Source organism: Cydia fagiglandana, chromosome 18, assembly GCF_963556715.1.
Source record: "Cydia fagiglandana chromosome 18, ilCydFagi1.1, whole genome shotgun sequence".
In the NCBI taxonomy this organism is placed as follows: Eukaryota; Metazoa; Arthropoda; class Insecta; order Lepidoptera; family Tortricidae; genus Cydia; species Cydia fagiglandana.
In genome coordinates, this window is record NC_085949.1 from 17,188,183 (window position 1) to 17,214,482 (window position 26,300).

At 38.9% G+C, this 26,300-nt stretch overlaps 2 protein-coding genes across 2 annotated transcripts in view; one reads left to right on the forward strand and one right to left on the reverse strand.

The window, feature by feature from the left end:
- Positions 1 to 26,300, reverse strand: part of LOC134673402 (all trans-polyprenyl-diphosphate synthase PDSS2-like) — a 56,158-nt gene that overhangs the window by 20,140 nt on the left and 9,718 nt on the right. The gene's annotated exons all lie outside the window — the stretch shown is intronic.
- On the forward strand, positions 21,732 to 24,035 carry LOC134673394 (all trans-polyprenyl-diphosphate synthase PDSS2-like). The gene is made up of 2 exons (XM_063531364.1): positions 21,732 to 22,082; positions 23,062 to 24,035. The coding sequence occupies exons 1-2, from the start codon at positions 21,843 to 21,845 to the stop codon at positions 24,028 to 24,030; spliced, it is 1,209 nt and encodes a 402-aa protein (XP_063387434.1). The 5' UTR covers positions 21,732 to 21,842; the 3' UTR covers positions 24,031 to 24,035.

Genomic DNA, 26,300 nt, shown 5'->3' on the forward strand with positions numbered 1-26,300 from the left:
ATTGCGACCGCAGTGAAAACAATAAAAATAATTTCAGTGAAAACGGAGATTTCGAGAAAAATCGTTAAAACGCCGCCGGACAGTCCGGCTTGGCTATCAAAGCAGTTATTTGGTCCATTTAACTTGAAATAGTTGCAGCCGATGTACCAGGCGGGCAGGAGCGGGGGGAGGTTTTAAAATACGATTTATTACGGCATCAGCGGTTTAAAGGCCGGCTCACGCTGCGCGGTGCCGCGCGCTGGTAGGCGCATGTCGCGAACGCTTGCGCTCAGCAGGAGTTCACTTTGATACCGACCGTCCCGTTCGAATCCGTACTCATAGTGATATAGGATGCATTTATTTTTCGTGATTTACGCAGAAAACATGCCGATCCTAGGTAAGATTAGACGCGCAATCTATTTTGATCTACGGCGCTCCGTAAAACTTTTATGTTTATTGCAAATTACCGATTTAAGTATCGCACCGCGAGGATATTTCAATTTACGAGTGCTATGGCTATTCTTGTCCTCGTAAAGCTTAGGTCTTATGTTGCGTGCACCTTGCTACAGTAGCTTGTTTATTATTTTAGAGGCCGTAGCCGCTATAATATATGATGATTAGGTTAGGATGCCTATTTGAATGATATTTAAATAATGTTATTTAGTTATCGTGCGTCTCGCCCGCGCCAATACTTGTTCGTACAAGTACGAGCGAAACGCACGAGAACTGAACGACATCAGTTTAATGTCATCCTGATATCATGTGTTACACGTTCGAATTGGCCTGTGGACCAAGTTAATAAATCCGCCCGAAGCAAGAATGACCCGTATTGCAATCATCCTGTGTAGAAGTGGATAAAATCGGCTCATTAGTGGGCAATAGAACGCTCACTGTTTAGACTCCGATACCATCTCCATCAGTCAGCGATGACAAACTGCTCGGAAAGCTCCTCTCGGCTTCTGTGCCCCTGGTCACTGTTAGTTTGACCCCTGGTCACGATTTTGTCATTTGCGATTTGACTGCGTAAATCGGTAGATCGTGATATTGCCTGATGAAATAAGCGATAAAAAACGTTTTTCTGAAGATTATGTCCCTCTGACTGATCTATAACGAAATTGCCGTTTGGAAATTTTCTAACCTAACCTAACGTAGGGTCACTGCGTCAGTTTACCGTCCAGGCCGCGTAGCCAAGATGTCGATCGCTTACGCTCTTGTAAGGCCCATTTACATGGTGCGAGTTTCTCGCACGTTTTGGGGCGAGAAATCGTATGACATTATCGTATGCAATAATCGTCAGGCGATTATCGTATAAAAACGTTTACACTCATGCGAGAAATAAAAACTCGCCTACGATTATGTCATGCGATACTCGAACGGAGATTATCGCCAGGCGAAATAGTTTACACGGGGAGCTGCGTTCTAGGGAGATATTCGCATACGATTTCTCGACTTGTCTAAACTGGTTCTCGTATGACATTTTTTCACGTACGTGCGAGTATCGCAGGAATCGGTGCGAACCGATTTTCATACGAGTTTTACCTGTCAACTTACGTGATTATTTACTAATGATTACCACCATACTGTCAATATTTGTAATTATATTACTTATTACTCACATTATTTTTAATTTTAATATAATTTAAGTTACATTTATTTTATTATGGCTCTTAGCTAAAATGTAATGGCGTTGACTTTAAGAAAAATAAAGTTAGCGGGAGACAACAGCATTTTGAAAAGAAAAACTTTGTTCTGAGTTATGGCAATTAATAAAACATTTGAAATTTCCCAAAAAAACGTACACATTTGGAACTTCAACATACGTAAGGTTATTTCAGATGTATAAAAACTACGAATGCTTAAATATGAAACCAGGAAGACATCAATTACAAAGACAAGGATGCAAGAGAAGCAGCACTTTATTCATATTTGCATGAGGTGGCAATTAAAGAGTTTGGTCCAAAATGAAAATAAAATAAAGATTAAAACACTCATGATAGCGACTGAATAGCTCATGAACTCGAAGTACGATTCTCGCATTCAAATTTTGTTTACACGGAGACATCCAATCATCAAGGGCGAGGCGATTATCGCTCGGTCTTGTGCGATATCGTACGTATAGTTTACATGATACTATATTTTTCCTCGTGCTACGATAATCGCACGGTCGGGGCGAGAAACTCGAACCATGTAAATGGGCCTGTAACCTTGCCTTCTTGTAACCTCGCGCGATTGTAACCTTGGCTAGGCCGGCAGTACCTGTTTCCGTCATTCGCAAATTAAACGCAATTCTGTAGCAACTACGCCAAGTGGATGGAAATAGGCACTGGACGGTAAACTGACGCAATGACCCTATAACCAGTTTCCCAGATAAAAACAAAATAAAACTCGTAATTAAAATACTACAAAATCAGAATGCCACGTGTAGAAAATACATTGAAACAAGTACCACAACCGAGCGGCAGCTTAAAGAGATTATTCAATTAATCGAATACATTACTGCCCATCAGAAATGTTAAAAAGATACATAAAAGGAATCGCAATTTCTTTATTACCTCATTTCAATTCCGACCGGCAAGTCGATAAAAGAAACAAGATCGATGTCATCACATCACTACTCTACCACTAATGAAAAACCGCAAGAAACAAAACTTAATCTTATGTTCTTAAATTTAGAGTTGCATTTAAATTGTAAAAGAAAATAGAATACAATCAAAGATTTTTCTAAATTTGAAAAACGAGGCATTACCCAATAGTAGCGGTTCAAACTGTGTCATAAAGCATAAATTCGCTTGCAAATAAATGAATAACGACTCTTCATAATTGAAGTGCACATAGTTGATTAGTTTCATTTCGGTCTAGCGCATGGGGTTTACATATTTGTGTCCCTGTCGTATGTACGTGACTGGACATTAAGTTGGCCGCTGGGTATAATGGTGTTTGACAATAACATTAGTTCGGGTGGGACTCTGATTGGATTATTAGAAGATATCGACGTCCTGTGAGTTATGGGATCTTGGTGTAGCATAATGAATTCTGTGTGTGGATTGGTCTAAATGCATTAAAGTAATTGATTTATGTTAAAAAGCACTGGTCGTAGGAGCTGAAAGGTAGTCCTCGATTCTGTAATAAGCCTTCAACATCAAAGATTTTTTGAAGTATTTCTTAAGAGCTGGAAGGCCTTAAAGCATCGTCAGGTAACTTGTTATAAAAATGAATGCATTGCACAACGAATGACTTTAACGCTACGTCTTACGCTACGTCTTACGTAGGCGAACAACGCGCGAACGCGGCGCGGCGCGGCGCGGCGAAATCAATCCTTTGATGCCCATAGAAGTGTCCTACGTAAGCGATCTCGTTGCGAACGCGGTGCGGCGCGATTTGCACGCAAATGTCCGGCGGCGCGGCGCGGCGCGGCGCGGCGGCGGCCGCTTTCGCCGCGCCGCGCCGCGCCGCGATCGCGCGTTGTTCGCCTACGTAAGACGTAGCGTTACGTAGGCGAACAACGCGCGAACGCGGCGCGGCGCGGCGCGGCGAAATCAATCCTTTGATGCCCATAGAAGTGTCCTACGTAAGCGATCTCGTTGCGAACGCGGTGCGGCGCGATTTGCACGCGAATGTCAGGCGGCGCGGCGCGGCGCGGCGCGGCGGCGGCCGCTTTCGCCGCGCCGCGCCGCGCCGCGTTCGCGCGTTGTTCGCCTACGTAAGACGTAGCGTTATACTTCACGGACACGAAATTTTCTGATAGCAAGCTTATTAGAGCACCGTACAAAACTTTGTTCACGGTGCTCTTATTTTTATTTCTGATATAGTTATGGACATCAGATTTTTTTGTTAATGACTGTAGATGTTTAATAACATACTCATTACACTCATAGATATTATATTATCTTTTTCATCACACTTGCTTATAAGCTTATAAAAAGATCTTATTTCACGCAGGTGTATTGAAGGGAAAAGGCCTATAGGTACCACCACCACGCCTCGGGAGTTATGGATTGTGATAAAAAAAACTATAACTCCCTATGGAATGGATAACTTCCGATGGGGGCCTGCGGCTGTCGGGAATTATAGACCTCGATTACAAAATCTCGCTTACCCCCCTCGTTGCACAATGTACTATTGTTTCTTTCTAATTTCCTTGAATTACGCTTCCACTAAAGAAAATCACGTGTAAAATACGAGTTTGGTATGCAAGCATCAATAGCCCAATACCAACTCCCTCCACTTTGCTCTCCGAACGTCACCAAAAACCATAAATACGTTCAGTTAATCAGCGTTCGTTTCATCACCTATTTAAACCGCGCTGCACTGCAATAACTGCATCGCAATCAGAAACGCATTACTGCACCTCATTTGCCGTCCACCCTACCCCCTAACCCCCACTGCGATCCTAGTAAAAGGGAGTAAAGACCTATAAGTTGTTTGAGTCTTGCTGCCTTTCTACAGCCACCCCTATCCTGTTTTCCAGCTAGAAGGTTGTAAAGACCTGTGTCTGTTATATACCTTTACAGCATTTGCGAAAAACCACCTCCTTAGTTCCGTTTGTCTAGTAAAATGCAGTAAGACCTGTAAGATTACATGCTCTTACAGCATTTGGTCGTTGATGAAAAGTACTTGCTTTTAAAACGTTCGTATCCGGTCTAGTCTGAGTAAGAAATGTTGGAAAAAAAACAGCGGTAATTTGGAAACATCGGTGAAGACTGTTTACATTGAAAAAATCTATACAAATACTAGCCATTGCACGTGATTTCATTCGCACAGTTGTTACTAATTGTCAAGCTAGTTTTCACCCTCTTATGCGAGCTGTACACACTAGTCGAGAGACCACGAGACAGGCAGAGAAGAGTGTGTACATGCGGCTCCCTTCTCGTCTCGCTCTTCCTTGTCTCGTCTCGGGCGTCTCTGATTGGATTCTCTCGGCGAGAGGCTTTCGACGCGTGTATACAACCGACATTAGGGGTTAATTACAATCTAGAAGGTATCCTGACTACATCCCTGGGTACTTAGACCCTAGAATGGACCCCGCAAGGCAAGAGAAAGCAGGCTGTCCCAAACAATCGGGCGGCGCTCAGTGGCATCCGAGTTGACGACAATCGGGCTATAATGGCCCAGCCCAAGACAGCACGAGATGGTGGCGCAATATGGGCGCCGACTGCCCCACCTAGGGAACATAGGACTTTAAGTCAAGTACGTAAGTAGGTAATAGTGGTTAAAAATGATTCCTTTGTGAAGCGTTACCATATTAGAAGGTCTGTTTTAAATTTCAAGGTCCAACTTCTAAGTAACGGAACTGTTTTAATATAGATACAATAACGGTACATTGGCAGCTTTTTTGTTGGGCTTCCAACTATAGGGTGGCGTACTTACAGCCCATTTGAGGCATGAAGAAACAACAGATTCATGTTTCCTTGGTGCGACAGCTCGCTACAAGTACATGCGGCCCACGCCAATTTTGGTGTCTAGCTAGCTGCCGCACACCGATGGATGGAACGCACGCCTGCTCGCGCTTGCGCTTATATCACGCGTAACGTAAGAGACGCGTTTTGTTAGAAAATGAACCTTCTGTACCAAGTACTATTATTTATTATGTAACGACAGTAAGCTACGAATAATATGCTCTAATCGATAACCTGATGATTACATTAATCCCATCATTAGTGGTCCATTTTTAAAGTCATCCTTACACACTACACTTGCCTTATTAGACATCGATAAAAATTACATAAACAGTCGAAATTTTTCCCTGTTTCCAGCACGTACAGAAATAATTTATCTCAAATCCAATGCTGTGTCTAAATCTGCCTCTCCCGAACCGTTTCTGCACAAATTTCCCCGAATAAAAGACTCGTAGGCCACACATCGACGCGGTGTAAACATTCGCCTACTGGTACATTTTAAACCAGTTGAATGTTTGATGGGGAAGCGAGGTTAATAATGCAGGGATGTTGTTTAAGGTGTACGTCTGCTGGTATTTGTGGAAGCCGGTTTTTAGATATGTTAGAGCTGGTGGGCTAGAGGTAAAGCGGTCGGGTTCTGTATGTCGTGGCCAGATTATAGAATTGATCATTTCATGATGTGACAATCATTTCATAAAATGATCGGTTGGCCCAACCCTCCTTCATGAGCTAATGACCATTCACCAACAACCGTGGCCACTAAGTTGAGAATGCCACGCACATGCCTATCAAAATGCTCTTGCTGTTGTCCAAAATGGTCGAACACGGCATTTCATCCCAGGGTGGCGCTAATTTGTAACATCATTATTTACCAATAGACGGGTCCACACAGAACGACCTGCCTCGCGAGGAAACTGCCGCGCGAAGCAGTCTAGGTCTGTGTAGACGTGCCTCAGACGACGCCAATGCACTCGCGGCCGCAATGCCTGGTCACCTATTGTACCCAATGACCACTCATGCCACTAAACTGCTACACTCATGCCCATTGGGAATATTGGCATTTCTACCCGACGCTATTTTCCAGTATTAGGTAACTGCAGGTCGTTTTGAAAGAGGCAGAAGCCAAGTAGTAGAGAACATCGGCATTCGATTTTTTTTGTCACTCGAATTATGGAAAAGCGAATGACGGAAACAGGTTTCTATTCGTATTTCGATGTTAGCAGTCGAAGATCATTGCCCAATGACCATAGAGTTGAGAAGACTGCTCGTGCCCAAAATGCCCAACAGTGGCATTTCTGTTGGCGCGAATTTCCAGTGATAGATATGCGAGGCGCTCACGGAATGTAATTTTCGCACGCTAAAGCGCCTCGCGCCTCGCGCCCCGCGCCACCCTATCGGCGCCCGCCACCACTCTAGGCCGAGAGCTAGGTTTTAATTCGTCATGATAATATTATCATATTTCATATCATCTTATATACACAATTATATATGAGATGATATGAAACGAACGCAAATGAATGATGAAATGACGGGCGACAGAGAGGTGTGGAAGAGAAAGACATGCTGCGCCGACACCAAGTGAATGGGACAAGAGCAAGAGAATGATGATTGTATATACATACAATATATTAAAAACTATTTGTGGTATACCTACTATAAGTACCTATTCTTACCCACTCGAATTGTCCCCAATACCTCAATAGTTTCACTGCCCTGTATTTTATCAAATCGAGTATTACATAATCTTCCTTTGTCCTCCTCCCCTTCGTATACAAAGACCTGAGAAAGCGAGGTTTTATCTTGAGGGACTACAGTAGGTATACAGTTCTTCTCTAGGCCATCTACTGGCGACGCCCTTGCAATTGCTCCATCCATAATGTCCAAAAACATACAAAATGATTTAGAAAAAGTAATATAGAAACTACCGTACACCAACCTACTAATCCTGTGGTTTACAGGCAAACGTTTGCCCCTGAAAAAGATTTTCGTCGTTAACAATCAAAAGTCTATAGGCTACCTATACCTGCATGCATGCATGCATGCATGAATTCACAACCGACAAAAATCTAAATATATATACCTATAATAAAAGCGTTGTATTAGATACCTACTGACGGGATACCATTTTATAACTTGAAAATTTTAACGATTACGATCTAAGATCTAAGTCACGAGTGGAGGCTGGTACCTATATAAAAAATGTTACTAAAAAGTCACTTTTCGTTATATTTTATTTTAGGACTTAAATACGGTCAAGGAATTTAATTTCAGTACGATTTTGTACCTTGTCACAGTGACAATAGTACGACGTTTTTGACGTTCATTTTAAATGGCACAGTCAGCAGCAGAAGTTGCTAAGCGAGCCAGGTGTTCAAAATTACCTTGACGCGACTTTATTGTTAAGAGAATAAGAGTGCGTCAAGGTAATTTTGAACATCTCGCCCGCTTAGCAACTTCTGCTGCTGACTGTACGGAAATTAAATCTTGATTGTAAGTACAAGATGAAAATTGTACGTCTGGCTCTCTGCCTATCTCGTAGCTGAGCGCGGCGTCTCGCGACGGATGCCCCGGAAAATTGCTACAATGATTTTGAGCGGGAATTCCGAAATGAAGGAGCTCGATGCTGACTTACTGCCTCCAGGCGACTGTCGCTAGCTACCTATAGAGCTAAAGTAAGGACGATAAGCACGAAAAATGTCCCGCCATTTCTTGTCTCTATTGCACGTGCATAATAATTAACAAGGGGCAGGCCTATATTCAGCAGTGGACGTCGTATGGCTGAAATGAGAAATGATGAATAATTAATATCTGGGAGACCGAGCTTTGCTCGGAAAACATATTTAAAAACTCTAAAATGCGCGTTTTCCTAGAGATGTCTACCTAGCTAGATCGATTTATCGCCCCCGAAAACCCCCATATAGCAGATTTCATCGAGATCGTTAGAGCCGTCTCTGAGATCCCCGAAATATATATACATATAATAAACACGAATTGCTCGTTTAAAGGTAGATATAAGATATATCTGTCCCGTCGATGATCCGGAAGTCAATCCCTCTGTGCCAGCGGGACACTAATATAATATGTGACGTTCCACAGGTAAAAGAAGTTCCGGTTCCGCGGTCGGCAGTTACGCTATATTAACGACGCTCCAATACAAATGCGGTGCTACGTGACGTAAGCGCCGACCGCCATAAGGTACCTTTTCCGTGGAACGTCACATATGCTGCACGACAGAGAAAGTATATGGCGGGTCTGAATTCTGCGTGTTCAGCGTCCTTACTGTAAAACATGAGATGCATAGTTAGAAGAAATAATTCACACAAACATTATTATACAAGTGCTATAATACCTAATTGTGAGGGAATCCCGAAATGAAACTAGCACGATGCTGGCATACTGCCTGCTAGCTAGCTACCTAAACAGCTAAAAAATTAACTGACACAGAGTTAGTAGAAATAATCCACACAAACATAAAATTCCGAGATGAAACTCGCTCTATCAAATTTTAAAACAGCAGCGAACTGATCATCGTCACTTTGCAGTGAACTATGAACTTTCCATGCCTACCGGCCCAATTCAAACTTTAAGATTCTTCAAACAAAAACGTCACTTCTGACACTGACACATCTAATCCATATCGTTTCTAGATCTAATAATTGACGTACTTAAAGTTCGAATCGAACACAACATTTGGCGACATCTTTAACGGTGACTATTAAAGTTGATAATGGTACTTTAATGGAACTATTTGTGACGTTCCACGAGAAAAGGTACCTTATGGCGGTCGGCGCTTACGTTACGTAGCACCGCATTCGTATTGGAGCGTCGTTAATAATAGCGTAAGCGCCGACCGCCATAAGGTACCTTTACCCGTGGAACGTCACATTTATTTATTCTACTTCCTACTTAGTACATAAGATCTACCCACATAGTGACACCTGAGCTATTATATCTTCCGAGATATCTTGAATTGTTATCGTGATCTACACGACACCATTAAATACGTAATCGTAGGAATTATTAAGGCTACAGACTATAAAATATTAGCTTCGGGCGATCTACTAGTTTTACTATGTAGCTTATCTTGCGGGTGACTTATTTTTATACATACATGTGAATGTATATAAGGTGCTAACAAATTAGCCACGGATATTTTAAGAGATAATACATTGCATTAAAACAATTAACTTTTAACTGTAATTAACAGGGTGTTTTAACGTAGCAAATTTGTTTCCTAGTTTTCTCCAAAAAAACATAACAAAACCAACGATAAACTGAAATAAATGTCATATACTAAGAAAAAAAAATTAATTTGTTCGGTACTTCTAATAGTAAAACCAATGATGTTTCATACTTAAATGTACTCCGAGAACCGAGTACTATCTGTAAAAATATCAGTGACTAATTCGTTAGCACCTTATATATAAAAATATCAGTTTTTTACCTGATTACGCCAAAACGTTACGGCAAAGCCGAAAAGCAGACATAATTTTAGCGGTCTACATATATGTATTATTGAAGGTATGTAGTTGTGAATATGTTAGGGATTGGTGTTTCACCGTAAATTCAAATATACGAGACAGTTTTTTAAATAAAAAAAACCTCATAATAGTTTATTGATACTGTGAATCGTATGATTAAAACAAGGTTAAGTAAACTTATTCTATGTATACTCTGTATCTTTTGGTATTTAAATAAAAGTAAACAAACAATTTTTAAATTTTCGGGTAGTTATAACATTTATTGGTTAACCAACCAAATACAAAACCACCTGGACCAGTCCCTGAACGACTTGACTTTAACCTACATTATTTGATCATGTACCTAATGTTTTCATCTACCCTCAACTGGTTTAAGGAGCCATTTGACTATGTGCCATGTGATCTGATGGTTATCAAGTTTAAAAACCGCAGCTCATATCGAAAAAATATCGATTAAAAACACGTTCTTTAAATATATTATAATATTTATAGTAATTATACTTATTTAAGTAAGTACCTACAATTTTTGAGCTATTGACATATATGTACTTTACTTTTGTACCTAATGGGTTGTTTTTTTTTTAGTATGGTCAGCCAAGAAAGTGGTCTACCACTTTTCGACTCTATCAATCAGATGATAGAATCGACAATTGGAAGACCACTTTCTTGGCTGACTATACTAATTTTAAGAGCAATACTAGACGTAATAGCTTTATAGTAAATAGGCAACTAAAAGTACCGATTTGTGAGCTCAGTAGACGGTAAATACCCAGTTCAGCAGTTCCACGTACGCCTCAAGCATAAAACGGACGTTATTCGGAACGGGCCCATAAAAACGGCGCCGCACCTGCTCTTAAGTTTGTCAACGTTATGTTGTTCCTTTATTACCTATAACTTAGTATTTAAACTATAAATTGGCACATAATCCGATTTAATACATAATTTCTTCGAATACCATTTTTATCACCTTATTAGTTTATTTATACAAACAACGCACATAGTATTACTGTTTGACAATCGTAAAATTTATCATAATTAGGAAATGAGTGCAGAAATTATTAAATATTTAAATTGTTCATTTTTATACGAAGACGTTCATGTTAATTGAATAATACTAACTTCCAACTTCATGTTAATTGAAAACGATACTCCTAGCGCCACCTAGTGTTGAATAGCGGAACTTAGTAGACGCGCAGAAATCAACCATGTTGTTGGGTTCGTTTCTAAGCTATGGTGGTACGTGGTATTTCACCTGTCGAATGTGTATTTTGTGTCTCACATTTTGCTCAGTGAAAGATCTGAGACTCAATGCACGAAATTGGCCAACTAGAATACCGACCTTAGTGAGGTAAGTGGGGAAGCCCTAGTTGTTTATTTATTTTTGAGGAATAAACTCTGGTAGCCCATATTAATATCTTATAGTTTTTAAGAGTGATACTCGCTGACTGTCTTTCTAACTACAAAGTAAACTCTTTATACTATCGTATCAAGACTATCTGCCCTCGACTTCACTTGCCTAGAATGATGATGATTCATAAAAACTGGCCTATGCCAGGCGTGGCTCACTCCGCGATTTCGTCGCTTTGCTATAGGTAGCTAAAAGTACATCCGTTCGACCCCAATTTTGGGGAAAGCCATAAGCCGCGCGTGGCGCTGTCGCCACCTAGCGGCCATATCTGTGCTGATCGTAACAGACGCGTTTTCTTAGAGAGTGAGTCTTCTGTACCTAGTACTATTATTTATTCTGTGCCTATGTCCTCTCCCGGACTTCAAACTATCTCTACGCCAAATTTCATCCCGTTCAGCGGTTTAAGCGTGAAGAGGTAACAGACCGACATTAGGTACTTACCTACAAACAGACCGAGACAGTTACTATCACATTTATAATATTAGTACGGATTCATTTTTAGCTTTTGCCACAAAAAAGTCCCTCAACTCGCCTATGTTTACCCGTCTTTTTACAAAAAAGTAAGTTTGCATGTGTCCCGATAGCCCGTCGGCACATCAAAGCCGGCCGTGCATGCATTGTAAGCTAATTCCCATCTTTAGTGGAAGAAAAGCTTTACTCACTATAAACGCGCAGTAAAAAGCACTTTTTGAATCGGTTACGGGGTCTTGCACTGTGCTGTACATGTTTGGTATTTAAATTTGATTCAGTTATAGGTTTCTGTGAAATTTCGCGTTCATTGCAAGACTAAATATTTGAATATTGTGCATATTTAATTGTAACAGAAAAACTGACTAAAACCAATTGCATTGTTATAATTATTTACCGCTACAATGCAATCGAAAGTGATTATTCCCGCACTAATGCGGGAAAATAGGACGATTAATATAGATTATTATAGTAGGTACCTACATATGGTCCTATGTAGCACTTTCCGTGCGTACTTATATGTTAAAAGTTTAAAGGGTCATATGTACCTATTGTAAAACGTTGTCAAGATGAAAAAGATGATGTTAGCAAAGAGTACTCACGACAGTTTAAATTCGAAAACTGGGATTAACCTATTGGAAAATAAATGACTTCTCGAAGACAAATTTGACTGTCAAAATAAATCCATAAATAACATCCCTGTTATTACAATACGGACAAGAGCACAACTTAATTAAAATAAGTCTAGGAATCGACTCGACGCACGCGCCCTCTAGTCGTCTATTAAAAGTAAAACGGCCAGAGAGAATTTACATAAAAATTGAGTGTCCTTCGTGGCGCGTTTACATGCATGTCAAGTTAGGCAAACTGTAAGTGGAAATAAGAACAAAAACAAACTATACTCATCGCTTTATTTTTGATGCTAGTACCGTCAGTAAGACAAAGACGGTGTGATTTCTCTTTGTCTGTGTTTGAAATGAGTCAGTCTCTGGTCAAACTATATAAGCCCCTCTCCCCACCCAGAAAACTACCCTGCATAGGAATTTGCTTGCAGGGGGTCAGTTATCTCTGTAACTAAGGTATAAATACCTAAACTAAGTAAACATTTACTTGTATTTTGACCATATAACGGCCCGCCTAATGGTTAGCAGTGTCCGTAGCCTATGACGCCTATTTCGTTTCATTTCATTTCCCTCGTCAGCTCTCGTAAAGACTAGTGCCTACGCCAATTCTTGGGATGAGTTGCCAAGCGGACCCCAGGCTCCCATGAGCCGTGGCAAAATGCCGGGACAACGCGAGGAAGAAGAGCATTTCCCTCGTCAGCTCTGGCAACTACTCACCGGCAGGACACAACTCTACTTATGAAACTTACTTTCGGTCTTTGAGAAAGTAGCATTCCAGATTGCACTAGAACAATATGGACCATGTGAGCTTAAAGTCCCGGTAACTAACCCACTTTTGTGTAGAAAGTTGGCTAATGAAGCGTTGATTGTACCTAGAACAGTTAATTATTATGGCAAGAGGACCAGGTCCTATCTTGTTCCTAAAATCTATAACAACATGCCCTTAAATATTAGGAAAAGCACCAGCAAAAATGTATTTAAGTCTAAATTTAAAAAAACTCATGTTAAAACAATATGAAGCTAGGATAAACTTAAGTTAAAGAATGTCATGTTATATTGAACTTAGATTTGTAACTTATATTAGTATCTAAAAATAGTTTAAAATACCTAAATTAAGTAAAATAGCCTATAATCAGTATGTAAAAAGAGGAGCCTATTTCTGCCAACAAACTGTTATACAGTTTGGCGGAGGTTGTACTTATCATGTAAGAATATGCTGTTCCGTGAATAAATGGTTTTTTTTTTAATGGGATGATAAAATCTAGTGTTACATATTTGGCTGCGGTTTTCTGTAAGGTGGAGGTACTTTCCCATTTGGGCTCTGCTCTGTACCCATATTTTGGACATAATTTAAGGACAAACCTGGTCCCAAGCTACAAAGTGGAAGAAAATATATTTATCTAAGCATGTAAGCCCGCCATAACAATGACGGCCAATAATTATAATGTGATCGCCCGCGCCATCACAGTTCTGCCCGGGGCGATAATTACCGATTTAAATTAACAACAATTAAATGCTACGCCATTTGTTTCGGTTTTTAGAATATTTGACAGTTCCATGTCGATGAGAGTTGTCAAAATGTTAGCTGTTCTTTTAACAGTTACTTTTGTAATGGTATAATTATTTGTCATGTTGTTAAGGGTATGTAGGCGTTAGATACAATTAACGTAAGATGGAAAGATTGTTAAAATTACAGACTAACCAATTCGAAATGCCTACCTCGATTGCTTTAGATAACATAACCCTTTTGCCCGGAGCTGCAACATAATAATAAGCCTTTTTTTACACTGAGAGAAAAGTACAACAAAAATACACTTAGAATTACAAAAATAAACTTAATCCGGGGACAAGGAGAGTTTACTAATAGGAACAAATTGACTTTTGCAATTTCTATTAGTTCTTGCAATTTCTATTATCTGTTTGTTGAAATTATATTTGGGATTACTGAGCTGTTTGTAGAAATAAATAAACTTTACAGAAATAGTGAAACGTCCATAATTATTACTAAAACTTCATTTTTTTCCCCCAGTACAGAACTGTTTTTTAATTCCTGGTGATGATTTTTCTCTCAGTGTAACCACCTTGTAAGTGTGTTCCATTGCATCTTAAAAATGTACGATTAATTCTAAACTATTATATCTAAAATTAAGAAAAAATTTAAAACTAGCAAACTTTATTGTTTTGATGGTCTTGTTTCTCAGACTTTTTTTTCGGGAACGATTATATTCTGTTCTATTCAGCACAACCGAGGTTGGAACACACAAGGTTTCTTCACCACACACATTATATGTATTGTACACTATGAAAGGTTAAGTCAGGAGATGGCATGTGTATAACTGAAGTCGGTGATTCTACATTAAATTAACTCAATGGTTTTGCACAAACCCATGTCTCTGGGCCCAATTCGGATTTTGAAATAGATATATATTAGATATCTTTTAGACATCACCAAGATACGATAACGATATGTTTAAGATCTAACCTATCAAAATTGACATTTGCGCGATTCTGGAGATACTCTTGAACGATTTCCACAGGATATGACTTAGAGATCCAATTCACATCTAATAGATATCTTACTCTATCTAACGTAAAAGTGACATTGGTTGCCCGAATTGCGTTGCAAAAGAGAACTTAGTTGATATCTACACTATAACGTATCTAGAATGGATCTAGTACGTGTCGTCTCTTGTGAATATCTTGAAGTTCGAATACGGCAGTCTATCAAAATTCCTTTAAGAGAGACTGAGAACTTAGTTCAAAAGATCAGTTTCAGTTTAGTGTATCAGTTTGTCTGTATATAATAGTTACCAAAAGTGTGTCGATTTGATGTTCAAATTCCATAATTTATAATTTCCACTTACCAGGAACGGATAAGACGGCTCATGTCAACTCGGTTGAAACCCGGTGTTGGATTTGAGCGGCTACCGCGAAAACCGAAATTCGCAAAATGCGGGGATCTTTCTCTTTTACTCCAATGAAGGCGTAATTAGAGTGATAGAGAAAATGCCCGCAAATTGCGAACTTCGATTTTCGCGGTTATAGCCTTGTACCTAGGTACAGTAAAGGGCCAAAAAGAATGCACATCGAGCTTTAGAAAGAGGCAATCGGCTAATTTCGACTTCGTATAGCGATATCTGTGTCGCACACACCATGACGTTTGTTTTGTCAGTCATGGTTCAAATGCGAGAGAGTGCAGTCGCCTATCTAAGTCAATATATATATAGAGCTGCTAAAACCCCCATAAAATTAAATTTGTACTATGGCATCTATAGGGAAAAAAGGTAAGCCGTTACTCTACCAGTCACGCGAAATTATCCACAATGTTTATAAATATTTTTTATCTGAAGCCAACCACTTTAAAAAACATGAGGATGTTAATGTAAGTAATTATTTTAAGAAGGTTCAACAGAGATTTGTCATTACAATATTACACTTTTTGTCGATCTTATATAAAATATATATTTATGAAGATTATTTTTACCTAACAAGAATATAGCAATAATTAAAAATAGTTACATCGTGTTTTACAGCTCTATATATTTCACGTGAAATCAAAACAAAACAACAATAAAGTATTTAGTTCTAAATTCAAATTCTGATAAACGACTAACCTAATAATTGATGTACATGGAAATGAGCATTCGTTTGTATTCGGAAATGCGATGATTGCCGATGTGCATTCTTTTTGGCCCTTTACTGTACAAATAGATTGTTCCACGTAGGTAGGTAGGTAAGTGTCGTAGGTAGGTACCTATTGCTGACATCGGTATTTAAGATATTAAATTACCTATATATTGCAGGTGAACTGATAACAATTTAAGTTGAATTAAATACTGGTAGCCATAACATAAGGGCATGTTGCTTGTGGCTTGAGAGAAACAATCAAAGAATTTAGTCGGATTTCCGTTATCATAAAAACCCGTCGTTGTCTATTAGGTACTTAACAGTTAACACTCGGTACAACACGGGCAAAGTACCCATATCAACTTAATAGCCCCAGCGAGCCGTATAGCTTTCATCTCCTGTCAAACATTAAAAAGCCTCGTGAAACAAAGCACAAAAAGTTAGATTTTAATTACAGACGCATAATCACGCGAAGGAACCGGTCGGGTCAACGGCCTCAAGAACAAAAGCCTTCCACGACCCGTCGAATCGTGATAGCCTATGTAACTCATTATCTCCGATTTAATTTTATATTTCCAAGCGTCCATTAGACCTCCATTCACGACCCGGCTCCAAGACAGCGCGCCCGTGCCTGTACGCGCACTTTAAAAAAAAAAGTTACGCTTACGCTTTCTTGTCTGTGGATGCGGCATGCGGCCGTCCTTTTCGGACGGCGTGTTGGTAATTTCCTTTACTCCTCTGACTATAATAAAACATAATTGGTTTTAAATGGATAGGATTGGCGATGGGGAGAATAATAACCGAAGAAGCAATTTAGCGTCCGCCCGAGGACCGCACCTCACTTATTAAGTGTTCGCTTTTCAAAAATTACTCTATGCATATTTATAAGTGGACGGTGGCCATAGACGAGTCTTAACTAAGCGTTAAATTTTAACTGTTTTGTTGTGATGCGTTCAAATTTTCAAATTAAGAGATGTAAACAATTCAAGTTTAACGATCTCCATTTCCGTAACACTTGGATTACAGCACAAAACATACGTTAAAACTTTTATCATCCAAAGTTGACTAACTTTTCTTTGAGTTGATTTACTTTAGGGAAATGCAGTCCAGCTCTAGCTTAATTTTTGGCAATTCCTGATTTTTTTTCTTGGTCACACCAAGGTTTTAAAAAACAACCGGAACTATCAAACGATCCACCTAAAAAAATGAATACCTACGAGGTGTAAAAAAATAGATTAGTCGGGAATGTCGGGACCCGTTTCAATTTTTCTTTCTATAGGGCAGGTCGTCCAAGTCCCTCCATACAAAAGTCAAACAAACGCGTAAAATATTTTATTGGACTAATTTTTCCTAATTAGAACACGAAACCGAATATACCCTTAAGCACATCCCCACTATTTTTGTCACACCTTACATAATAAAATTCTCCGTCGAGGCATGGTATTATTTTATATAAGAAAGCAAGCAATTCAAAATTAGAATATAAAGTACAATTTCTGGCTGTTATTCGACGAGGCGTGGCCTCACGCTGGGCTCCGCAATTAGGAAGTAATTGCAGCGATGGCGCGCAGATAAAATACCCGTATTCTCTATGGTACCAAGATGGCCGGGCTTTGGGACTGATGGGTTGATTTCAATTATTTAGGTAATGTTCGTCAGTAAGTGTTAAGTACCGGTTTCCTATCCTATAGGTAGACCTGTAATTTTTTGCAACGGCGCTAGGCCTAATAGGCAATTACGAATTGTTTCAACGGGTAATACGAATGTGGAGAGCAGTAAAAATAATGGTCTTACTTATCTTCATATTTGTCACATGTTTACTATCAAATTGACACAGAGTGGAGAGCCAAAATTTAATTAGAGGACATTAAATTTGTGCTAATTAGGCCCCTATCACAGGTCGTATGGAGAAAGGAAAACATATAATATACCTAACGTAACATACACTATTCTCTCTATCTCATTTAGTTTGATTCTACGAAGCACATAAGTAAAGGCGTTTAATCGTAGCCGATGGGTAATTGGGTACCTATCGAGTTCCATCTACGCGTGGCGGTACCTACGTGGACGAACTTCATCAATTTTATCGATCGATCTCTTTTGCACATCTTACAAAATTCGTCAACTTCACCTTCACATAAGTATATCAAGTGCTACTTAAAATAGGTATACCTATGTATTATGAAATCGCACGAACGCGGGAAGATGTGCTGATTGTTCCCGCTCCCGTGCATTACGTGTGCATATTTTTATTTATTTAGAAATTTAATTCAGGCAACAAGGCCCATATTATATTATATTACTGTTTTATTTTATTGTTTTTAGATTACTTATTACATATTATTGATATTTTTGATGTGACGATCTTTTTGTGAAACGCATTTTATTTTAACATGTAAAATTTAATGTATATATATTTACAATAAGAAATAAATGAATCTAATCTAATCATATTACAAATACCTTACAGACTAACATACATAATGTATTTTATAAACTTAAACCTAACACCATAGCTGCATAGCGCGAGCGATTTACGAAGACGCGCTAACGGACTATTTGCCAGATCCGGGCGCACCTAGGTACTTATTAGGTACGTGTACGCATTTACAATGTTTAACAGTTTTAACATTGCAAGCACATTAGTCGATCCAAAACTCGAAGCATTGTTGCCCTGCATAATGAACAGTTACAAGCCAATCACGTGTGTGCGCGCCATAATTCAAAAATAGAACCCATGCTGCCCCCGGCAAGACGGTGGCTGGCTGGTTGGTCCGTAGCAATTAAAAAATAAACGCGGTGTATAATTTGTTGGCAGTTTATGGTGGGTCGGTGCCTCGCCGCGAAACGACTAAATGTGCATTTGCATTTTGATCTGCGTTCGTTTGATTGAGCTCTGCGGGCTGTTAAGATGAAACAGGAGCTGAGTTTTAAATATTTTAGGTAAATATACCCGTCTCGCTAACGGAAGCGGCTCCTAAAACTAGTGTGATAAGGACAAGGCGAAAAACCCTGCGTAAAAATCTCAAAAATCGAGGTTTCGTACTCGACTGTTTCCTCCTCCAAAACTTAACCAATCGTAACCAAATTTGGAAATCTAAATGATTATAAAATTATCTGTGTCGGACCGTTTTGCTTTTTTGGCTAATTGATATCAGGTTTGAATACTACGCCTCTCATTGCGGCATAGTCAATGAGGACATTTTGGCCATTTTTGAAGGGCTTCTAGCGCCTTAAAAAACAAAAATATCAGAAAAAGCAAAACGGTCTGACACAGATATTGACAATATAAATCTGTGTTGAAAAAATCATTGCTCTAGCATCAAAACCCACTGAGGAAACAGTCGAGTACGTTTGTATGGAGAAATGACCACTGTTGGCTCTTAAGGGGCAACGTGATGTCTAATATTGTCACTGACTAGAAAATTATTCAATGACAATAGAATAGAATAGAATAGAGATGTAGAGCGTACCCCCATCTTAATGGCCGGCAAAGCTCTTTTGCAAGCCTGGTGCTGCAGGTGTCCATGGGAGACGGCAATTGCTTAATATCGGGCGGTTCGTCTGCTCGTTTGCCACATATACCATAAAAAACCGGACAAATGCGAGTCGGACTCGCCCACCGAGGGTTCTGTACTTTTTAGTATTTTTTGTTATAGCGGCAACAAAAATACAACATGTGAAAATTTCAACTGTCTAGCTAGCTATCATCAAGCTAGCTATCACGGTTCGTGAAATACAGCCTGGTGACAGACAGACGGACAGTGGAGTCTTAGTATGTAATAGAGTCCCGTTTTTACCCTTTGGAGCAGATACAAGCTTTTTTATTTGTCTTGAAGGGCCTACCCCAAACCACTTCATTCGTGCATATCTGCCTCTATAACGCCCTTGCATATTCAAGCGATGAGTAGATAATTCAATTTAGGCGAACGGAGGTAAGCGCATCGCCTTAACGTGGTTTAGGTGGACATAGTCGAAATAAATTGCGTCCGAGTTAAATGGCCAATGTTATACGGCTCGCGTGCGCGAGCGCAGTTCATTGATTTCAGGTATTATGTATAACAGAATCTTTATAGATTTATAGAGGATAACTGAAAATGGTCAAATCATTCGTCGTGAATGAGTTAGATGCTATGTCACTTATAGTATGGACATAAAAGTTTGTGGTTTTGGTGTTTGAATGCTTAGAAATAAAGGAGAAGTGTAAAGATTTACCCCCTTATTCATAAAACTTTACGGCCCGATTTAGTTAAATAATGTTTTATCCCTTTTTTACAAATAAGTCAAAATGACAGATAAAGACAAACAATTATTAGCTATATTAGGCGTGTATGAGGAATGTTATGAATGTGAAGGAAGCGAAAGAGGTATGTCAGGATCGTAGCAAGTGGAAATCCGTGGTCTCTGCCTACCCCTCCGGGAAATAGGCGTGATTATATGTATGTAATTATTAGCTAATTGAGTTTTGTAGCGCGTTTATGAATAAGGAGGTTATATACTGTCTCTGGTGAAACTCGAGCTCTGGGATACCAGCCCGCCACTCTACCAACTGAACTACCGAGGTTCGCCCCGTATTTTCACCTTCAATTATTCTTCATCTATAGTAGCACCAAACAAAGTCTGCAGCGGATTTGATAGCCCACGCAGTGTAAGTGTTAAGTATACGTCATAATTTCATAATAGAAGTTTGACGTTTAAAATGACACTTGCACTGCGTGGGCTATCAAAATCGCTACAGACTTTTTACGGTACGTACTGACTGACTGACTATTCGCTGGTACACTCAAACATAGAGAAAATTATACTGTATTGGTCTTATGCTAGTACTAGCACCCAATAAAAGGATGGTTACCTATATAGGCTGTCAAGCAACTTTGTCAGTAGAAACAGGCACGAAATTCAAATTTTCTATGGGACGAAAACCCTTCGCGCCAAAATTTTTTAAATTTGCTGCTTTTTCTACTGACGGAAATGGCTTGATAGACTATACATTTTTTCTGCTTATTTACTGTGAAAACGTGTTTGCCAGACTATATGTATTTTCTGGTTAAGCCAATTTGAACATTTTACTCGAACCCATAGAGTACCATAATATAGAGATGAAACGGGGGAGGGGCCAAACGACCGAACGAGATGCACTTATGAAACTTGCAGTAGGAGTATTATTGCTTGTCTTTATCACAGTCTCACTTTTTCTTTGTTCCCCACCATAAATTTAGTGTGGTTTATGGTGAGCAACAAATAACCCGACCGAATTACATAGATTGTTTTTGGTACCTATGTTGTCAGGAATGTTAAAACGTGTTTTTAATATTGTCCCATTGCATATGTTTTGTCCCTCACGGAGGCACGCGTATACCACTTCTATAGGGTGCTATAGATGATCAAGCAAAACTTGTCAGTAGAAAAAGGCACGAAATTCAATTTTTCTTTGAGACGATATCCCTTCGCGCCTACATTTTTCAAATTTACCGCCTTTTTCTACTGACAAGATCTGTGGCCTATTTTATAAAGCTACAAGTTACAATTTACAAGCGGAAGTCTCGTTCTAACACATAGGGTTAGAAAGAGACTTCCGCTTGTAAATTGTAACTTGTAGCTTTATAAAATAGGCCACTGCTTGACTAACTATACCTACTATGCTCGAACCGAATAAAAACAAGTTGAACAAATTCTGAACGAACCCAACACAATCCGAAGCAAAGTTTCCGAACGTAGCAAGGAAATGTCAAAATAAATGTGACATAACCACAACGGCGAATCGCACTAATCGCACAGTGTTGTGATAAATTATAAAAAAAAACTTCATAATTTAAATGTGAAAGTGTTATAAAGTGCCAGAAAACCCCTTATAACAAAAATGTCTTACGCATTAATACGCCATTTGCGCCGAACGGCGTTAATTTCACATCAAATTCGCCTGGAATCCACCATGACCAACGTAACACAGGAAGACTATTTAATCCGACCTCCGTTCGCACAATGGACCAAAGTTATAAGAGAAGCAGAGAAAATAGTTGGATATCCGACCTCTTTCATGAACCTGAGATGGTTATTGAGCGACGAATTCGCTAATATGGCTATGCATTTACGCAAAGTAGTAAGTAGTGTTACGTTACTATTTACGCTATTTTCTTTTATTTATAGTGTTAAAAATGGGATATATTCGTGGAAATTTTAGTAGAATCAATTTTATGTACAAGGTTTTAGTAAAATTTAAAGTGAACATAGTGTTTTGTTTATTATGAAGGAGTTACCAAAATTATGCAACTGGTACCATGTGACCGCGCTTGCGTTGCAAGGTTATTTCCTTATATAGGGACTTGTTTATTTAACCTCTAAATAAACAAGTATCTTCTGTGTCTAATTAGTGTCAGTTGGAAATAATACCATTTGTCATTAATGTTTATTTAATAGTTTGTAAGGGCAAGTAAAAAAAAAATCACCTTTTTGCCTAGTAATAAGAATAAAATTATGATATGTATGTCTATGTTTTTTCTACAGTTTATTATTAATTGTATAGACTAGGGAATGATTTAAAATGTAAATAAACAAGTATATAGGCAAAAAATATGTATATTAGTCGGGTGACAAGCAAAACTCACTATCAAAAAATTAAAGTAACAATGCACTTTATTACACTTGTAACACGGTTTCTCATCTTCCTCGCGTTATCCCGGCAATGTGCCACAGCTCACATAGGAGCCTGGGGTCCGCTTGACAACTAATCCCATGATTTGACGTAGGCACTAGTTTTTACGAAAGCGACTGCCATCTGACTTACCGACCCAGAGGGGAAACTAGGCCTTATTGGGATTGTCCAATAATTTCAATGATGTTAGTTAGTGACTTTTGCTTGTCATCCGACGATATACTCTATAATTTGAGCTCTTGCTATGGCAATAAGCTGTTTGAGCTATAAAATGTATTAGTATGTTTAAATAAAGAGAGATAACAAGTGAATCAAGTTGTTTATAAATGTCTAAACATCCCTAATAAAAATCCATTTCAGTTAAATAACCCTAAGAAATGTAGATTGCAGACTCACAAATATAAATGATAGTTATCTTATTCCTCAGGTTGGCAGCAATCATCCAATCATACAAACAGCCAAAACAGTCCTCTACAACGAGCACAACAACCTCCAACCATGGGGTCTGGTCATCCTGCTACTCTCCAAAGCTATCCGGCCTCCACAATCAAACTCCATACTCCACTCCTCCTCCGAGCAGCAGAGGACACTGGCAGAGCTCACAGAAATGATCCGTACTGGGCATTACGTCCATCGAGGCTTACTCAACATAGAATTTAATGAGCGAGGCAAAAACACAGAGACGTCCATGTTTGCCAACAAAATAGCCCTATTAATCGGTGACTATTTACTCGTAACAGCTAACGGTATGCTAGCACGATTAAAGAACCAGGATTTATCGTATCTTATATCAACAGCACTTAGAGATATCAGTGAAGGAGAGTTTTACGGTGAACGGGATAAACAGAACATGCCGTTGCCAGGGAAACCTAATCAAATAGGAGTGGATGAGTTTGAAATATGTGCGGACACACTACCTTTAGCTACGAAAGGTGTTTTAGGATCACCGATTAAAGAGTGGACTTTACGGACTATGTATAATGGTGGTTCTTTGTTTGGTAGAGGTTGTCAAGGTGCTTTACTGCTAGGAGGCCAAGACTTAACAGAGCAAGAGAAGGCTTATCAGTTCGGTTGCCACTTATGTTTAGCCTGGCAATCCGCTAGCGAGTTACAAAAGTTCACGTCTGAAAATAAGGAGTCTTTTTCTTTAGCAAGCGCGCCTGTGTTATTTGCCTTAAATGAAAAACCAGATTTGTATAAAATCATAGATAATTCCAAAGACAATGTAGCTGATGTAGACTTCCTATATTTGAAAGGGGAAGTGTTAAGAACAGATGCGCTAGAAAGGACTAGATTACTTCATTTAGAAAATGCTAGGAAAGCCGAGTATTTTGCTGACATGTTTGGTGATAATGAGTCAGTGCATACAATTAAAAGGTTAATAAAAAATCTATAAATATGTTGAAATTAGCTAATTATAATATATATATCCTTTTCAAGCTTAGAGGATATAACCAATGGAGACGCCATGTCTATAATTTTCGGTACAAAATAGTCTGCCGTTTTTTGCAGGGGAGGGGCACATCAAATGTATAGGTACGTCATGTCAGATAAACGTCAGTCCATACATATGGTTGACATGTGGTTGACCATTGGCCGCCTATTTTCGACAGAGGGGAACGCCTGTTAATGGCGGCTCCATTGTTAATTACTCCGAGTTTTTAAGGTACCATACCATTTTGAATCTTATGCACTTTGGTATAAGGTTTACATTTATATAATTTAATTGTGATGCACAAAACTGTACAAAATGTTGTTTTATCAGTGAGATATTTAATGTGTGCTATGCCTGTTAATTGTTTACATTGTACAAAACTTCAAACTAATGTAGAACAGTGAAAAAGACAATATTATTTACAGTATCCGGCAATAAATATTGCACATCGGAATTTCGGCTTCAGAGAACGTTGTATTTTTCTCTCGTGTCCAATTGTCTCTTTATCGCCGGGTACTGTACAGTCAGCAGCAGAAGTTGCTAAGTGGGCCAGGTGTTCAAAATGATCTGGACGCGACTTTATTGTTAAGACTTTAACCCTTTGACCGCCGTTGTCCGGTATAGAAGACAACGATAGAACGATATGCTGGCGCCGTCGTCTTGTATACAAGACACAAATTCAACCACTGAGTTAATGTGAAAATAATAACAATTGCAATTTCATTTACACTCGTGTTCATATTTAAGGTCTTTGTTTTTTCATTTATTTGCTTTTTAAGCCGCTATATAAATCCCTTCTTTTATAATAAGGCATTTAAAAAAATTGCTCCAATTTTCAACATTTTTCATGTTCCTCGTCGCCGTTGTCTTGTATAAAAGACAGCTAGGGATGGGAATGTTAACTCGATATGGGAATTTTTAAAGTAAATATAAAGTCAGAAATATGTTTTTATCTAAGTATTTGAACACTTGTTAATCGCCAATTTTTTTCAACGAATAGTAGGTAACTACTTACTAGAATACGTAGAACGAGAGTCAGGTAGGCATAACTATATTTAAAGTTCAGGTAGCTTCTTTAGCTCTATAAAGTAGAGTCAGACAAGTAAATTTGCCATTGTAGATTGTGGACTATTTAATTGCAGAAGAGATAAAAAAAAATGATGTTATTTTATAGCTTAGTGGGAAGGGATACACCGCAGCGACCGCTTCGCACAAGTGTGGTACAGGGACATACCTGTTTATCAGACTTTACTTTTTTTGTTATAACATTGAAGTTAATGTGTAATTTTTTTATAACAAGTCGTTGAACGTTTTTTTGATAAGTTTACCTATAGATTAATGTAAATTATAATGATAGATTCTAATTCCGGAATAATATCTTCACTCATTAAAAATTCAACCCACGTGTAATTTTCACTAAAACAGTTCCGGTATATAGACTTTATCGACACATGATGCGCAGCTTTAACGTTACGCCAATAAAGTTTACGTACCGACAAGCGCTTACGCCGTTGACCTAGAGACTATTATTACTTGATCCGCGCGGAAACAGTCCTTGTCGGTCTGCATTGCGGGCAGTCCATGGGCGCCGTTGTCTTGTATAAAAGACTTCTCGTACAGCCTAGTGCGGCGATATCACGTCTTGAATCGACATTGTTTAGTGGTTGTTTTTTATGTTAAATACCTATATTTTAAACATTTTCGGGTGTAAAGCATATGTTTAATTTTGGCAATTTGGAATGAAATTAAAACAGGATAAGAACAAAGCTAAATTAAAAAGATTTTTACCATAATATTGTAAATATCGATATCACTATTTGCAATCCCTAAACTTTTTATTAGTTGTTTACTTAAAATTTGCTCTGGCGTGTGAGTGAGCGTCTTTGCGGACTAGGTCCGGCGGCCAAAAGGGAGAATAAGCGCGTGTCAAGGTAATTTTACTTTACTAACTTACTTTGTGCTTTGTTACTGTACTTTGTGCGTTAAGCTGCCATTCCACTGAGGTGGAGATGAGATGCGAAAATCAACCAAAAGCATTGGTTGCTATCCACATCTCTTATCAGGGGTGTTGCCGACCCTAATGGTTAATTCCTATCATATCCGCCCGTCTCTGCCTGTGGAAAAGCAGCCTTACCGTAAGTGTAGTCAACATAGGACCCACTTATACTACAAAAGTTGCCAATTACATGTTATTCCCTTTGGTGTTACCCTTGGTGTTAGAAATGTTTTTT

Coding starts and splice junctions, on each gene's coding strand:
- LOC134673394 (XM_063531364.1), top strand. CDS start 21,843: ATGTCTTACGCATTAATACGCCATTTGCGCCGAACGGCGTTAATTTCA. Junction 22,083..23,061: donor CTATGCATTTACGCAAAGTA/GTAAGTAGTGTT, acceptor CTTATTCCTCAG/GTTGGCAGCAATCATCCAAT.